Source organism: Rana temporaria, chromosome 9 (genome assembly GCF_905171775.1).
Source record: "Rana temporaria chromosome 9, aRanTem1.1, whole genome shotgun sequence".
Classification (NCBI taxonomy): domain Eukaryota; kingdom Metazoa; phylum Chordata; class Amphibia; order Anura; family Ranidae; genus Rana; species Rana temporaria.
The window spans coordinates 51,946,594-51,965,344 of NC_053497.1; the positions used below are offsets into that span (position 1 = coordinate 51,946,594).

The 18,751-nt window shown below is 47.3% G+C and overlaps 1 protein-coding gene across 1 annotated transcript in view; it reads left to right on the plus strand.

The window, feature by feature from the left end:
* Positions 1-10,313: 10,313 nt before the first annotated feature.
* The window catches only part of MRPS18B (mitochondrial ribosomal protein S18B), a 34,501-nt gene continuing 26,063 nt past the window's right edge, over positions 10,314-18,751 (plus strand). Inside the window, exons 1-2 of the mRNA XM_040323447.1 lie at positions 10,314-10,422; positions 15,516-15,627. Of these exons, the coding sequence (XP_040179381.1) occupies positions 10,363-10,422; positions 15,516-15,627 (172 nt within the window). The 5' untranslated portion in view covers positions 10,314-10,362. The remainder of the gene's footprint in view (positions 10,423-15,515; positions 15,628-18,751) is intronic.

Here is an 18,751-nt window from a genome sequence, read left to right on the forward strand (position 1 = left end):
CGGAGCGGGACGGTACCTGAGGTGTCTTCCAATGTATTGGAATCAGCCGCCTGGCCGCATTGAGCAGATGGGGCAGTGCAGACTTGCGATAAAGGCTGACTGGGATGGTGGGGAAGTGGAGCAGGGACTCCAATGGGGAGTCCGGAAGTACCACGTCCAGAATGAGTTTAATCTGGGCATGGACATCTTGCCAAAAGGGGCGTAGCTTGGGACACTCCCACCAAATATGCAGGAAAGTGCCCCGTTGGCCACACTCCCGCCAGCATGCATCTGATAGGGAAGGGTATATCTGAGTGAGCCTGGTTGGGACCCTGTACCATCTGGTGAGCACCTTATAGCTATTTTCCTGCATCTTTGTGTCAACCGTGCTCGAATGTGTGAGCTGGTACATGTGGTCCAGCTGAGGCTGAGTAAAGTTGTGTTGCAGGTCTCCCTCCCATTCCCGTATGAACCTTGGCTTCCCGTCCTCCCGCAGGGAATAGATCAAGGCATATAACTCAGAGATGGCGTGAGGGACAGCCGCCGGGGACATGCAGAGGCGTTCAAAAGGGGACGCTTGTGTGGGTGACCTGACTACCTGGGGCAGAGAGGCGAGAAAATGACTAAGTTGCCGATAGCGCCACTCATCCATTAGGAAGGGGCCATATTGTTCCCTCAGCGTGGCCAGAGGCAACAGACCCCCATCCTGGACAAACCTCCCACACCTGGACTCCCCATCCGCCGTCCACGTCCGGAAAAAGGATGGGTGTTCCCCCGGAGTAAACCAGGGGAAGCCCCCCAGGGGCGCCAGCGGAGAGGTAGGCAAAGCCAACTCCCCCGACTTGTTTAGGGCATCCCAGATCGCCAGGGCATGGACAGCAAAAGGGGAAACCAGTCCAGACAACCCCCTATGCTCCCCGGGCACCCACGGAGCGTGGGACAGGTTACGCCCAGCCAGGTACTTATCTAGAGGCACCCACATCTTGTGCTGGACACTATGGTTCCAGTCCAGAATGCGCTGAAGGGCTATTGCTTCATAATATCTCCTCACCACTGGGACTCCCAGCCCACCCGCCGACTTAGGGCGTTGCAGAATGCGGAGAGCTAGCCGAGGACATTTCCCACTCCAGATATATTGGATGAATAGGCTATTGAGGCTTGAGAAGAAGGCCCTGGGCAGAGCAATCGGAACCATCTGTAGGAAAAACAGAATTCTGGGGAGCACATTCATTTTCAACACACTGACCCGGCCCATCCACGAGAAGGCCGCCTTATCCCACCTTCCCAAGTCCACCCTGATGGTCGAGAGCAGTGGGGCGTAGTTATATTCATACAACCGAGCGCAGCTCGCTGGTAGATGAACTCCTAGATACTTCAGTGACGATTGACACCATGTGAATGAGAACGCAGCTTGCAGCTGCGCACGCAGTCCCGGGGGAATGGTCAGTGATAGGATCTCCGATTTGGCGTAGTTTATCTTGAAATTAGATAGAAGGTTAAATTCCGCCAGCTCTGCCATAATGTTGGGCAATGACACCAGAGGTTCAGACACATAAAACAATACGTCGTCCGCATAGGCGGACAACTTATGTTCCCTGGGGCCGACCTTTAACCCCCTGATGTTGCTATTGAGGCGAATCCGGCTGAGCAGCGGTTCAAGCGTCAAAGCAAACACAAGGGGTGACAGCGGGCAACCCTGCCGCGTCCCATTGTTAATCGGAAAAGGGTCTGATAGCAGGCCGTTAACCTTGACTCTGGCGGACGGAGAGCTATACAGGGAGGATATCCATGCCAGCATATTGGGACCCAGACCAAGCTTGGTCAAAACTATAGTCATATATGTCCAATCCACCCGGTCAAATGCCTTCTCGGCATCAGTCGAAAGCAAAAGACATGGTTGTGGGGCTGTTTGCGATTCTACCCAGTGGATCAGCTGGAGTGCCCTATTCGCATTGTCCCTCGCCTCCCTGCCCATGATAAAGCCCGTTTGGTCCGGGTGTACCACAGACGGGAGTACCGGCTTAAGCCTATTGGCCAATATTTTGGCCAGAATCTTAATGTCGGTGTTCAGGAGCGATATAGGCCTATAGCTACCCGGCAGGGCGTGGTCCTTCCCCTCCTTTGGTAAGACCGAGATATGGGCCAGCAGTGCCTCCGGAGGCATAGCTGTGCCTGACGCCAACGCCGTAAAATACGCGCACATAGGCCTCGACAGTTCCTCCCCATATTTTTTATAGTAAGTATTGGTGTAACCGTCGGGGCCAGGGCTTTTCCCATTAGGGAGATCCTTTACCACCGCCCGAATCTCAGCGACCGTGATAGGGGCATCAAGTTGCTTACCCACCGACGCTTCTAACTGTGGGAATTGCGCCTCTGCCAGGTATTGGTGTATTCTAGCAGCCCGCTGTGTATCAGAAACTCCCGGCAGCGTGTCCGGGAGGTTGTAAAGCTGAGCATAGAAGTCCCGAAACGCCGCCGCTATCTTGGATGAATGGACAACAGGCGTACCCGTCGCAGACTTCAATTTGTGTACGTGGCCCGCATCCCGTTGACCCCTGAGGGCCCTAGCCAGCATCCTCCCGCATTTGTTGCCGAACTCATAAAATTTATGGGTCAGGTATCGGAGCCGTGCCCTGATCTTAGAGTCCAGTATATCCGCCAGATCCCGGCAGAGAGAGGCCAGCTCCACCGCCAGCTCTGGGGTGACCTTTTTTTTATGGGTAAGTTCCGCCGTGTGAAGCTTAGCCAGCAGAGTCTGTAGTTCACCCTCCCTAGCCTTCTTAAGCCTAGCCCCTTGTGAGATCAGCTCTCCCCGCACCACCGCCTTGTGGCCCTCCCAGACAGATCCCATGCCCACCTCGCCAACCGTATTCTCTGTGAAGTACATGGAGATAGTATCTGAGACTCGCTTCTGAGCAACAGCATCATCAAGGATGCCATCGTTCAAGCGCCATGACCAAGTCCGTGCCTCCACCGAAAGGGGACGCAGGGAGACGGACACCGGCGCGTGGTCGGAAATAGTAATGGAGCCAATGGAGGCCCCGGCCAATGAGTCAAGGGAGAACTGATCCATCAATAGAAGATCTATGCGGGTATACACGTCGTGCGTAGCTGAAAAGTAGCTGTAGTCCCTGTCAGTCGGGCGGAGCAGTCTCCAACAGTCCACCAAATGGTGGGCCTGAAGAGCCTTCCGGAAGCGCTTTAAAAAGGCAAACGAATGCCCCGAGCGGCCTGAGGATGTGTCTACCTGGGGGTTCGGGCATACGTTAAAGTCTCCCCCCAGGATGAGGTGTCCATCCCGGAAGGTGGACAATGTCTCCAGTACAGAGTCTAGAAAGGAAATCTGTCCGCTGTTCGGAGCATAGAGCGTAGCGAGTGTATATTTACGGCCAGAGATGGTACCCTTGACAAAGGCAAAGCGACCACCAGGGTCTAGTTTTTGATCCTCAATGATGAATGGGCAATTTTTGTGGATCGCAATAGCCACCCCCCCCGATTTAGCTCGGGGGGAATTGCCAAGGAACCACTGAGGGTAAAGGTGAGTGGGAAGGCGGGGGACCGAGTCAGTGCGGAAATGTGTCTCCTGTAAAAAAAGAACATGAGCCCCCATGCGTTTCATCTCAAGCCACAACTTACTGCGTTTCATCGGAGAGCCCAGGCCACGAACGTTGTATGATACGACTTTCATATCAGCCATCGCAGATGATCTAGGACTGGACACGGGAGGGACCGCTCACACAACCCCATCAGCCAACAGGAGCACATAGAACTCACCGAACTTCGATGGAGCCTAGGAGATAGAGCACGGTTAGAACAGATGCTTAGTACCAAAAACACATGGGGTGGGTGAGGGATAAAGGAAAAACAATCATTAAAGAGCAAAAAAGAAAACATCCAAAAATAACACAGTGCCCAACGGGCACAACTTAGTGCAATTACACCGCTGGTCGGGGATCCCCTCCGCTTCCCAGAAAGGGAACAGCGGCGGGGATCAGCGAGCAGAGGTTGTCCCCACAAAGGGAGCATAACTCCAAAGGAGTCGGCCTAATGGGGGGTTAGTGACGAGGCACAGAGTGCAAGTCCGTCCAGCGACCCGCTGGCATCATTTAAAGCATCGTCTACCCCTGAGCCCAGGGGAGACTAGTATAACGGCAATCCGGGGGGGATACCATTCAGTATTGTCAGCTTCAAGAAAAAGGAGAACCTGGCAGTTCAGGAACAGGAGCCAGGAACTTCAAAGGTCACAATTCACAATTCATGCCTCTCCTTGCGGGGAATGAGGGAGCGGAGTATGGCCCGGTGGACCCCTCCTGGGGCCACGACGGCGGTTGCGGCGGCGAACCGGTTGCCACTGCCCAGGGCGGCTAGGCAAAGGTATGTCCGGCGAGGCCCTCCAGTCCGGGACATCTACACGAGGGAGCCCCAGGGATTCCAGGAATCGGGGCAGGTCCTCTTTGGTACGAAGCGTATGTGACTGACCGTCCTTAGTAGCTGACAGGCTAAATGGAAAGCCCCAACGGTAGGTCAGCTGGGCATCCTGGAGAGCCCCTAGAAGGGGTTTGAGGGCCCGGCGTTGCATCAGCGTGCGCCTGGAAAGGTCTGGGAAGAAGGTTAGTCGTGCGCCATCGAAGTCCACATGCCGGACACCTCTGACCTGGGTCATAATGCGCTCCTTGAGGGAGTATTTGTGCAGCTTACAAATAATGTCCCGGGGTTTGTCTGGGTCGTCCGAGGGAGGGCGCAGGGCACGGTGTGCTCGATCTATTTCAATGAAGTCAGGGGCTTGGCGGCCTAGGATTTGTTTAAATACCCCCTGTAAGGTGGGGACAATCTCCCTCGGGCCTGTCGCTTCAGGCAGGCCTCTGATGCGAATATTCACCCTGCGGCTTCTATTTTCAAAATCGTCCATTTGATCCAGCAGGGCCTCAAGCCTGCGATCCTGCATTTTACAGTGTTCAGTGAGTGCTTGCAGGGCTGGGGTTGTTTCTTCCCACTGTGTTTCCAGAGTTTCCACTCTGCCCCCTAAATGAGCAGTGTCTACCTGCAGATCTGCAATGTCCTGCCTTAGGGCCTTCTCCACCTTGTGAACAAAACGCTCCAGGTCAGCCTTAGTGGGGAGGGAGAGTATGTGAGAACGGATGTCTTTATCTCCCCAGGGATCCGCTCCGCTCCCCTGCTCATCAATGCTTTCTGAGCCGGAGGTGGATGGGGAGCGAGGCTGGGTAGGAGCCTGCACGTGTGGGGAGGCTATAGGCGAGGTCTGCCTGGCCTCAGGCCTAGCAGCGTGGGACCCGGGCGCCATCTTGGCGGTACTTGCCGTTTCGCCGCCGGCTCCAAAGTAGGTATCCAGCAGACCGGAGCTCCCCCGAGGTGTCCGCTGAGGTTGCGGGGAGGGCTTGCGCTTCGCGGGCATCGTTCGGTGTGAGAATCCCCCCCGGGAAGCTGCCGTAGGTGCCTGTATCAGCGCGGGTCGCACGGAGCTCACAGAGAGCGCGTCCTCACTCTCTCATGCCGCGGCCACGCCCCCCTCAATTAAAGGTCTTAATCACAATATGAAATCATCATCCACATGAGACAGAATAAATGTTGGGTTCCAAATCAATCCCTGGGGGGTCCGTGGGTGGAGAAAATAAACCCGGGTGTACAGTATGTAATATATAATGTGCAGGAGTCAAGAGTACAGAGACCAGGAGTATACTGTATATACCCTAGTGCACACCAGTACACCCTATGCAGCATTTTACACCTCTATATACGCACACATTCATACAAACACTCACGTATAAATATTCATAAAACCACCCATTTATGTACCGGTCTGACCCAAGTGTCTTCTCTGACCTTCTCTTTCATAATAAAGGTTTAAATCCCAACTCTAGGAAAAAAAAAATCTGCCCTTCCAGTGCCCAAAGTGATTGTAAAGGCAATCTTTTTATTTTTTAATAACAAACATGCTGTACTTTCCTGCTCTGTGTATTTGTTTTTGAAAGAGCAGCCCTGATCCTCTTCTTTTCAGCAAGTACCCCCCTTTGCAAGCTGCTATCTTTGGAGGCAGGGCCGTCTTTAAGGCAGGGAAAAAGGGGAAGCTGCCCTGGGCCCTGTCATTGTTGTGGGGCCCAAAGCAGCTGCCTCATACTTGCCATATATCCCAGTTTAAGTTCCCTTGTCCCTTGAAGTTTTAGTCCTGTGCTGTGTCCTGATATCTCAGTGTGAAGTGCTGCTACTAATGCTACCCAGCCCTGCCCTATTGTTGTGTACAGATGACTCAAAAGCAGACCCTGTGTTTACATGTAAATAACCGCCATTCATATGTAAATAATGATGTCATTCATATGTAAATAGCTGAGGTCGACGGCATTCATATGTAAATAAAGGCGGCATTCATATGTATATCATGCCCCTCTGCAGTGAAGAGATGATGTGCTGTAACCTCTAGCAACCAATCAGTGAGAAGTAAGAAGAAATCATGTGCTGTAACCTCTAGCAACTAATCAGTGAGCTGTAATGTGTACTATAACCTCTAGCAATCAGTCTTGGGGGGGGGGGGCAAGAAATGTTATGCCCAGGGTCCAATCAACATTAAAGACGTCCCTGTTTGGAGGCACTCGTGCGTGCTCGCTTCATAATTATATAAAAAACACACACATTGTACTATATATATATATATTTCACTGCCTCAGATGACGCCTGAAGGCGAAACGTGTAAGTGGAAGCTTGCTACGCACACAGGTCATTTCCGGTCTAGCGAAGTTCCGGTCTTTGGAACGCACGCAGACCTGATACATTCGGATTTGCAAGCTGCTATTGGGTTTTTGCTAAACATCCATTGATATTTATTTTAATTTACATTTTATTTTATTTTATAAATAATGTTACGGATTTACACTATGGGCACCCATCTCTTTAATATATGAAAATACATTATTAAGGTCACAGAGGAGAAGAACTTTGAAACCTGACCCAGAGCAAACAACTTATCCCAACTATTCCATAAGGATTCAGATATCCCAATATTGGATGTGCCATAAGAGGAGGTGATCGGTCTGGTAGCTGCCATATACTCACTATATGTGGTTTACCCCTGCAAGGGTGCTAGGATCTGGTGAGTAGGGATCTGAAGGGGGGCACAGAAGTCACCTCATCACCTTGCACAAGAATTGGTCACTTTGAACATTCCACAAGTCACTTGGAAATGTTGCTATTTTTGATATACAAGGTTGGACTGCCTAACTGGGGATAATATCTTTAAGGGTGTTAAACCAACAACTTCACAAACTTGAGCACATGATACTCTCAAATCTCTAATTGAATTCTACCTTAGTGAATTCTACTCTCACTTGAGAAGAGCGACTCGCTAAGGCAGATCACTCTTCAGGTGACAGTCAGCACCACTTACCCCTAAACTCACATTTTCTAAATTTCTATTATCAGTGCTCCTTATTTGGGGGCCTAAAGGGGAGGCAGCAGCCTAGCCTATACCTAAGTGCGGAACTAGTAACATATATACACTGTACTGTATAGCTTGCTATAACAGAGGGGATACCAGTAATTGTGTTCAGTGCCTTTACAGCCACACAGAGTAAAGGGAGGAGATCAGCTCACACACACACACACACACACACACACTTGGAACTAACAGGCAAGGAGATAGCGAGGGGAAAGGGAGAGACTGTGGGATAATGGAGGCATGTAAACTAACCACAGTATCATGGATCAGCAGCCATGATTACCATGGTCAGCACACTAAGGGGGACACAGGAACAGGCAGGATCAACCAGGCATTTTACAGCAAAAAAATGGGACAAATGACACTGCACAAGCACCACGCTGTTTATCATGCTTTAAAGCTAAAACCAACGATGGGGCATTCTTTCTTCCACTTACACCAACAATGGGGCACTATTTCTCCCTCTGATACAGGGCACTATTCCTCCAGCTGACACCAGCGATTTAGACTCTTCCTCCCACAGACACCAGCAATGGGGCCCTATTCCTTCCACTTTTACCAATGATGGGGCATTATTCCTCCCACTAACACCAATGATGGGGCACTATTCCTCCCACTGACACCAATGATGGGGCACTATTCCTTCCATTGATACCAGAGATGGGACCCTATTTCTCCCATTGATACCAGTGATGGGTCCCTATTCCTCCCATTGATACCAGCGATGGGGACCTAATCCTCCCATTGGTACCAATGATGGGACACTATTCCTCCCATTGACCCCAGGTCAGCGATGCGGTCCTATTTCTCCCATTGGTACCAATGATGGGATACCATTCCTCCCATTGATACCAGCGACAGGGCCCTATTCCTCCCATTGATACCAGCGATGGGGCCCTATTCCTCCCATTGATACCAGCGATGGGGCTCTATTCCTCCCCTTGATACCCACGATAGGGCCCTATTCCTCTCATTGATACCAGCGATGGGGCCCTATTGCTCCCATTGATACCAATGATGTGACACTATTACTCCCCTTGATACCAGCAATGGGGGCCTATTCCTCCCCTTGATACCAACAATGTGGGCCCTATTCCTCCCTTTGATACCAATGATAGGGGTACTATTCCTCCCATTGATACCAACGATGGGGTCCTACTCCTTCCCTTGATACCAGTGATGGGGCCCTATTCCTCCTATTAATACCAGCGACGGGGCCCTATTCCTCCCATTGATACAAATTATGGGGTACTATTCCTCCCATTGATACCAATGATGGGGCCTTATTCTAAGATGACCAGATTTTTTAAACAAAATCCGGGGACATATAAAAAAAATACTACTAATGGCGGCAATGAGAGACTCTTTGCCCGTTTCACAGCCTGTCAAGTCTTACTCTCCGGTTCCCGGCTACTACTGGGTGGGGAGCGGAGGAAGATCACTCCACCAGGGAAGACAAGGAGATAAGCAGGTAGGCGGCTGGCCGGGACTTGAGCCAAGGCAGAAGAACATGCGAGCGGAGCTGAGTGGGCATGTGCCCGAAACTGAAAAAATATTCCCTCCGCTGCGACCAGCACATAAGGGGCACAGATAATGGGAAAAATACAAACCCCCCCCCCCCCCCCCCCCCTATGCTAGTAGCCACAACGGAGTGGGGGTGTGCAATTCTAATTTTTTTTTTTAATCCTGCACTGACTGTCTTTGAAATTGCCCCTCCCCCCATATAAATCCAATCTAGGGACAAAACCAGGGACAGACTTGGTCCGGGGACAGTGTCCTCAATCAGGGAACTGTCCTCTGAAACTGGGGATGTCTGGTCACCCTAGGGTAAGCGGATATCTTGTTGCACCCACCGAAGTACACTGAAACCGTTGTTCCGTCAGATATGGCGACCTGTCAGAATTGGTAATGGAGGCGATGGTCTGTTGCTGCCATCTTGCTACACCCCCACACTCCTCCATAGTAATGATACACCGAGAAGGGGGCAAGCGGACATCTTGTTACACCCACCGGAGTTTTGCATTTCACAGTTATTTTTAACAGGAAACGGAGCATATATGCTTAAAAACTGTATTCGGAAATCCGACAGACTATTTAGTTGTTAAGTTTTAAAAGCAGCGACAAAACTGCTGACTTCACAGATTTGCTAATGTGACAGAACACCTCTGATTTTAAAATTCAACATGTAAACAGTCCGTCGGATTTCAAAATACTGTATTTAAGCATATAAGCTCCGTTTTGTGTTAAAAAAAAAAAAAGTGTGAAATGCAAACCTCCGGTGGGTGTAACAAGATGTCCGCTTGCCCCCTTTTCGATGTATCATTACTGTGGAGGAGTGCGGGGTGTAGCAAGATGGCGACGGACTCCCGTTACCAATTCTGACAGGTCGCCATATCTGACCTTTTACAATATGCTGGCCCCGTAGAGAGCGAGTCGCCTCACTAGCTGTGTCCCCGGCGGAAGCCATTTTGTTTGTGGCACTTCTGTGTTATACGACATAGAAGCGGTCTCCGGTAAAATGGCGCCTTCGTGTGCTCTATTGCAAAAGAATTCGAGACGAGTTTCATACAGTATAGTTTTCACTTATTTTGTCATTTTCTTTCTGAATATGTCGGGATGCGCTAGAATGGTTTTGTGTTAGTTATGGGCTTTATTTATTTTGTCATTGTCACACCTTGAATGCGCTTGCACGTCACACTTTACATTTTGTGGGCGGGTACGACGGCTTGTTGGTCTTGCTGGTTACTGATTTTTATTGACGCTCGCAAAACTACACAATAGTGTAGCCGTGTGTACAATTTTTATGTGAACAAATACAGTTGAAGTATTTCCCAACGAGGACAGAGTGTCAATTGTCAATAAAGCTGAATGAAGGTTAAAAAAAAAAAAAAGACGTGTTGGTTGGCAGGTCAGACCACGTGACTTTCCTCACCAAGATGGCGGCCTCCTTGGGCAGGTTGTGTGTGACCGGTGTGAGAGGAGTCCTGAGGAGCAGGGTAATGTGTGAGGGGAATGGAGGGTCATTACTGGAGCTCCTCATTCTTTGGCAGCCGTGTGACTGCAATACACGAATGATACAAATCTACAGTATTCTTGTCTGCTGGGCTGTGACTAAAGTATGAAAGCTTTACACACAGCTGATGAGTATTTTCAGGGGGAGGTTTGTAGTGACCGCTCACATACATAGGAGATGTAAGCAAACCTCTAGTGAGTGTATTACAGCCTCCTCCACATGGGGGGGATTCGCCCGGTGCAGGGATGTACAGGGGCTGTGTGCATCCCAGTGGTGTCATTACCCCCCGAGCCTCGTTTTCAGATTTGGTGTTTACAAGTTAAAATTTGTATTTATTTTTTGCTAGAAAATTACTTAGAACCCCCAAACGTATGTGTTTTTTTTTTTTTTTTTTTCTAACGCCCTTGAGAATAAAATGGCGGTCATTGCAATACTGCCTGTCACACCGTATTTGCGCAGCGGTCTTACGAGTGCACTATTTTTGGGAAAAAAATACACCTTTTGAATAAAAATAAATAAATAAGACAACAGTAAAGTTAGCCCATTTTTTTTATATTGTGAAAGATAACGTTATGCTGAGTAAACTGATTCCCAACATGTCACGCTTCAAAATTGCGCCCGCTCTTGGAATGGCAACAAACTTTTACCCTTAAAAAATCGCCATAGTCTAAGTTTAACCGCTTCCGGACCAGCCACCGCAGTTATGCACCCCTGCGCGAGCTATCGCAGATATACGTCGGCTCTTTAAGACGCCTTCGAAGCGTGTCCCCAGAGCCGATGCGAGTGCCCTGCGGTCGCGATGATCGCCGGGCACAAGAGATTGCTCGTTACAGAACGAGAATGGGAGTGTGTGTGTGTAAACACACAAATCCTGGTTCTCTCAGGGGCGAGGAGACTGATCGTGTTAATACAAAGTATGAACAGCGATCTCTCTCTTCCCCTAGTCAGTCTTCTCCCCCCCCCCTACAGTTAGAACACACATTAGGGAACACAGTTAATCCCTTGATCACAATTTTGTTCGGGTACAACGTCGCACGACCACGCAATTGTCATTTAAAGCAATGCAGTGTCGTATCGCAAAAAATGGCCCGGTCATTGAGCAGCCAAATCTTCCAGTGCTGAAATGGTTAACAATTTCTACAGGTTGCATGTTTTGAGTTACAGAGGAGGTCTAGGGATAGAATTATTGCTCTCATTATAGCGGCAATACCTCACGTGTGGTTTGAAAACCGTTTTCATATGCAGGCGCTACTCACTTATGCATTTACTTATTTGTTTAACTTTTTATTTTATTTTTTTGCACTGTTCTATTAAAAATAAAAAAAAATGTCCCTTTTATTCCTATTACAAGGAATGTAAATAACCCTTGTGATAGAAAAAAACCTGACAGGACCTCTTAAATATTAGATCTGCGGTCAAAAATACCTCAGATCTCATATTTACACTAAAATGCAATTTGAAAAAATCATTTAAAAAAATGCCTGCTTTAAGAGCTATGTTGACGTCGCTTCAGCCCTGCAATGGTATGGAGCTGAGCGGGGGCCATCTTCCCCTCACTCATCTCCATTAAGGATGAGCTCTGGCGTGTTCGCATAGAACACGTGTAGAGCCCGCCAGGAAGTGTGCACGGCGCTGTGCTAATCACAGCCAGGGAGACATTGTCCCGATGCTTGGCTGCAGGGATCGTGAAATGTCTCCCTGGCTGTTATTAGCGCAGCGCCGTGCACACTTCCTGGCGGGCTCTGCACGTGTTCTATGCGAACACGCCAGAGCTCATCCTTAATCTCCAGACCGAGAAGGATCCGATCCCCCTCCGCCGCTACCGACTACTCTGGTAAGGGGTCCCCCTCCCTCGCCACCGATAAGTCGTCTCGCGGCGAACTTGCCACAGAGACCACTTTTATCTGAAAGTGGACTGCCCGCTGAAGAAGAGGATACCAGGGTTATGGTAGCTAGCTGCTACCATAACGATGATATTTCTCTTCAAACAGCGAACGTATAATGACGGCGGGCGGCAAGTGGTTGAGGCTCCATTTACATCCACAATCCCGAGTCATGGCAAATAGCAGGACACCCTTTGCAATCCCCGTCACTTCCAATGCCCCCCCCGATCGTAGTGTGATTTTTGCTGTGATTATCTCCCGGCGAATCGCGGTAAAATCGTGCAACCAGAATCGCAGTACGTGCGTTGCCCAAAAGAAGTTTAGATTCGTGTGTCTGGTTATTCAGACCGGACCTGTGCGACCTTCCTGTTGCACCTGGGAGGTGGGAAATGCTGCCTGTGCTCCCTTCTGTCCAGGTTTCACTTTTCTTCAGCCTCCACCTCTGTAACTATGTTTACTATGCTTCAGTTTGTGAATGAACACTTCCCATTTATTCACTGTCCAGTGCAGCTGAGGCTGCAGAGAAAGGGGCTGAGGAATCTCTGTCCTCACTCCCATTTTCAGTTTCAGAATTGAGATTTCACAGGTCTGTTTGGACCCCTGATATTTCACCAAAGCCCCCAACAGGTCTCCTAAAAAAAATAATATATATAAAAAAAACTGTAAGGCTTCATTTTCACTGGCGTTTTTACAGCTACTTTTCTGAGCGTTTTTTACAGCTTAAAAACGCCTGTCCATGTTATTCTATGGCATCATACCCACATGGGTGTTTTTGAGCTGCAAATGGCATAGGCGTTTTTGAGCTGTAAAAAAAACGCAGGACCAGGGCGTTCTGAAGCTCCAGAGTAGAGCTGTAAAAACGCCAGACGTTAAAAACGCGACCGCGGCATTTATTTTTTTTTTTTTTTACAAAATAAACATGGACAGGCGTTTTTAAGCTGTAAAAAAGGCTAACAGTGGCTGTAAAAACGCCAGTGGAAATGAAGCCTAAATATAAAAAAAATACATTTTATATATATATAACAATTGTAAATATAATTAAAAAAAAATGTAAATATTATTATAAAGTAATTGTAATAAAAAATGTGTAAATATAATTAACCACTTAAGATCCGGACCATTATGCAGGTAAAGGACCAGGCCTCTTTTTGCCATTCCGCACTGCGTCGCTTTAACTGACAATTGCGCCGTCGTGCGACGAGGCTCCCAAACAAAATTGGCGTCCTTTTTTCCCACAAATAGAGCTTTCATTTGGTGGTATTTGATCACCTCTGTGGTTTTTATTTAATAGAGCGACAATTTTTAAAAAAATGCAATATTTTTTGCTGTTCCCCCTATCCCCAAAAAATATATTAAAAAAAAACGTTATTTTTTTCCTCAGTTTAGGCCAATACGTATTCTACTTGTTTTTGGTAAAAAAAAATCGCAATAAGCGTTTATTAAATGGTTTGCGCAGAAGTTATAGTGTTTACAAAATAGGGGATAGTTTTATGGCATTTTTATTAATTGTTTTTACTAGTAATGGCGGCGATCAGCGATTTTATTTATCTTTCATGACTGCGACATTATGGCGGACACCGGACACTTTTGACACATTTTTGGGACCATTGTCATTTTCACAGCGGAAAGTGCTATACAAATGCACCGATTACTGTGAAAATGGCAGTGAAGGGGTTAACCACTAGGTGGCGTTAAGGGAGTGATTCTTACTGTTTTGGGCGTGGCTGTAGGCGTGACATCACTGATCGTTGTTCCCTATATCGGGGAACAGATGATCAGTGTCACTGCCACACAGAAGAACAGGGAAGGTGTTTTTACACTCGCCTCTCCCCGTTCCTCAGCTCCTGTGACCGATTGCGGGACACCGGCGGCGATCGGGTCTCATGGGCGCGGTCACGGAGCTTCGGACCGGGTAGCGAGCGCGCTCGCCCCACGGCTGGGCTCTTAAAGGCGACGTACAGGTACATGCCTGTGCCCAACCGTGCCATTCTGCCGACGTATATGTGCAGGAGGCGGTCCTTAAGTGGTTAAAAAAAGACCAAATGTATATATATATTTTCTTTTAGGGTTCTCCCTCCCTGCTCTATCAAAATCTAAAAGAATGTGGCGTGCTTGACGTATGTGACACCTGGGGCTGTGACATTTATTTTCAGTGATAATAATAAAATAAATGTAATGATTCTGACAGGGGGAAAAAAACATGAAAATCATAATGTTCTCTGACATTGGTGGTCAGTGTAGGTGCCCCCTTTTATCAGTGGTCAGTGTATTTCCCTTTTTATATTTGAAAACCATGTGGTGATCAAGGTATTGCCCGTTTACATTGGTGGTCAGTAGATAAGGACTCATTTACACTGATGGTCACTGGGAGAAGGACTCCTTTACACTGGTGGTCACTGGGAGAAGGGCTCGTTTACACTGGTGGTCACTGGGAGAAGGGCTCGTTTACACTGGTGGTCACTGGGAGAAGGGCTCGTTTACACTGGTGGTCACTGGGAGAAGGGCTCGTTTACACTGGTGGTCACTGGGAGAAGGGCTCGTTTACACTGGTGGTCACTGGGAGAAGGGCTCGTTTACACTGGTGGTCACTGGGAGAAGGGCTCGTTTACACTGGTGGTCACTGGGAGAAGAATGCCTTCCTTACAGCTAATGGGTGTCAGTGGTTATTTATCCAAGACTAAAACATTTCCCAGGGAACCCAGAGCAACCTCCTGGAGGGTTGAGAATTGTTACCTTCGCATGTTTACACAACTAGTATGAATGTAGCGTGCAAATATGCAGAGCCTGGAAGACTTCTAATGGTGTCCCTCCCTCTCCAGGCTTTGTAATGCTGTAAAGGGGATTACAGGAAGCTCATATCAAGACATCTTTAAGTACCGATACTTGTGCTAGTTCTAAGGAAAATGCATTTCCTGATTTTAAATAAATACATAGGTGAATAAAATGTGTGTTTTTAAATATCTGCCTGGTGTTCAGCTTTTACTTTGTGCTTAAATCACAGTATTAATGTGACAGCTATATAAGAGGCATATCATTCAGCTGTTTGATGAGAAGATTCTTAAATTAACATGAGGAAACAGGACCGAATAGTCGATGCATGCAACTGGACTATGCTATAAGAAAGGGGAGAGGAAATACATTTCCTTCTAGTGTTACTGAATTATACATACCGTACTTATTGTTTCTTCTCTAGCCCCCAGTGTCTGTGCTGCCTGTTGGAGTTCGTGCGCTCTGCAACCCACCTGAAACGTTTGATGTGTCATCTCGGTATAAAGATGAGCCCTGGGAATATCTGAACAGTGAAGGTAGTGTGCTTCAGGTTACATGTTATGTTCATTTTTTATTTTAGAAAAATAGAGCTTTCATTTGGTGGTATTTGATCACCTCTGCGTTTTTTTTATTTTTTGCGCTATAAACAAGAGCGTCAATTTTGAAAAAAACACTATTTTTTACTTTTTGATTTAATAAATATCATTTAAGGACCGCCTCCTGCACATTTACGTCAGCAGAATGGCACGGCTGGGCACATGTACGTCTTGTGCTGGTGCCCAGCCGTGGGTCGCGGGCACGCGCCCGCGACGAAGCTGCGGGACCCGATCGCCGCTGGAGTCCCGCGATCGGTCCCCGGAGCTGAAGAACGGGGAGGGCTGTGTGTAAACACTGCTTCCCCGTTCTTCACTGTGACGGCGTCATCAATCGTATGATCCCTTTTATAGGGATACACAATCGATGACGTCGCACCTACAGCCACACCCCCCTACAGTTGTAAACCCACATGAGGTCACGCATAACCCCATCAGCGCCCCCTGTGGTTAACTCCCAAACTGCAACTGTCATTTTCACAATAAACAATGCATTTTAAATGTATCAGACACTTTTGACACGTTTTTGGGACTATTCACATTTATACAGCGATTAGTGCTATAAAACTTCACTGATTACTGTGTAAATGTGACTGGCATGGAAGGGGTTAACACTAGGGGGCGCTGAAGGGGTTAATATGTTCCCTAAAGTGTGTTCTAACTGTAGGGGGACTCACAAGGGGAGGAGACCGATGTGTGTTCCTCTGTACTAGGAACACACATTGGTCTCCTCACCGCTGACAGGACATGTATCTGTGTGTTTACAATCGCGGGTGCCCAGCGGACATCGCGGCCGCCAGGCACACGCACTGGGTCCCAAGCACTGCGGTGACCCCTAGCCATCCGGGAAGCCAAGGACGTCATATGACGTCCACCCGGAGGGAGGGAGGGTTCCTGCCGATGTCATTTTACAATGACTCGGTAGGGAAAGGGTTAAAGGTTACGTTCATCTTTTGTTACCTGTAGCATGTTCCTTTTGAAGCAGCCTGCTGTACCCTCTGACCGTTAAAGAATGTTGTACACCTAGAATATTTGACACTCAGAGCAGTTTTATTTATTTTTTATGACAACATATGATTTTCAGTAATACTAAGGAAATGATACAAATCATAATAATGGCCAGAAGAGAACAGATGGGGATCAGTAGGGAAACGTCTCCCTACATTGGTGGCCAGTGTAGGCAAAAGATCAGTCACCGCTCAAGGAACCTTGATTGAGAGAACTATATATATGTATGGAGTTGACCCAACCCCCCCCCTCCCACACACCCCCCACTGATTTTTAATACATAAAACTTGGCTTACTGAATAGTGTGTCAATGTACAGTATTTTCCACTTCTATTAGAGTTTAATCACTGCTGATTGGCATTCTCAATTCCTTGGATATCTTTTTATATCCCTTTCCTGTTTTATACAGTACAACTACCTTTTCCCGCAGATTCGTTGACAATTCTTTTGCTTTCCTCATGACTCAGAATCCAGAAATGTCAGTGTAGCACTGGATGAAAGATGCAAGGGTCTGTCAGGAGTCCAGAAACTGTTGATGGTTACTTTTAATAGCCATTCAAACTGCTTTGTGTCAACTTGTGTGCATTTTATCAGGCCAAAATCACCAGGGTATCTAAACTTTTGATCAGGATCATTTGGGTAGTTTCTGTTGTCATTATGATTTGAGTAAACACAGTTGATTGATAATAAATGGCTTCAGCCAAACACTAACCATGAGTGAAAGAAATGTTTGTGTCATCATTCATATTCATTCGAAAAATAAAACTTTCATATGAAAAATGGCCAAGAAATCATAAACGCGCGCACACATACTATACAACCCCAATTCAGAAAAAGTTAGGGCGCTGTGTAAAATCTGCATAAAAACAGAATGCAATCTCATAAACCCATATTTTATTCAAAATAGAAACCGCATAAAATGTTTAAATAAGGTAATCTTGAAATTGATGGCAGCAACACGTCTCAAAGGTTGAGACAGGGCAACAAAAAGCTGGAAACACGGTACTAACAAGGAAGAGCTGGAAGAACATTTTGCAACTGAGGTTAACTGGCAACAGGTCAAAAATGGGGATGAGCTTCGAGTTCGAGTCAAACTCATGTTCGACTCGAACATTGCCTGTTCAGCGAACAATTTGGGGTGTTCGTGGCAAATTCGAAAAGCTGGGGAACACCCTGTTAAAGTCTTTGGGAGAAATCTAAAGTGCTAATTTTAAAGGCTAATATGCAAGTTATTGTCCTAAAAAGTGTTTGGGGACCTGGGTCTTGCCCCAGGGGACATGTATCGATGCAAAAAAAAAGTTTTAAAAAAACGGCCGTTTTTTCGCGAGCAGTGATATTAACCACTTCAATACCGGGCTTTAAAACCCACCTCCTTCCCGGGCCTATTCTGGCACTTCTTTCCTACATGTACAAATCCTCATTCTTTTGCTAGAAAATTATTCAGAACCACCAAACATTATATATGTTTTTTTAGCAGACACCCTAGGGAATAAATTGGTGGTCATTGCAACTTTTTATCTTGCACCGTATTTGCGCAATAATTTTTCAAACGGCTTTTTTTTGTAAAAAAAATGGTTTCATAAATTAAAAAATAACAAAACAGTAACGTTAGCCCAATTTTTTGGTAAAATATGAAAGATGATGTTACGCCGAGTGACTAGATGCCTAACATGTCACGCTTTAAAATTGCGTACACTCATGGAATGGCACCAAACTTCGTTACTTAAAAATCTCCATAGGCGACACTTTAAAATTTTTACAGGTTGCCAGTTTAGAGTTAGAGGAGGTCTAGTGCTAGAATTGTTGCACGCGGCGACACCTCACATGTGTGGTTTGAACGACGTTTACATACGTGGGCGGGACTTACGTGTGCGTACGCTTCTGAGCGCGAGCTACCGGGGACAGGGGCATTTTAATTTTTTTATTTTACTTGTTTCTTTATTTTTTACACTTTTTTTTTTTCAATCGCTTTTATTCCTATTACAAGGAATGTAAACATCCCTTGTAATAGGAATGTGTGTGACAGGTCCTCTAAGGAGAGATACGGGGTCAATAAGAC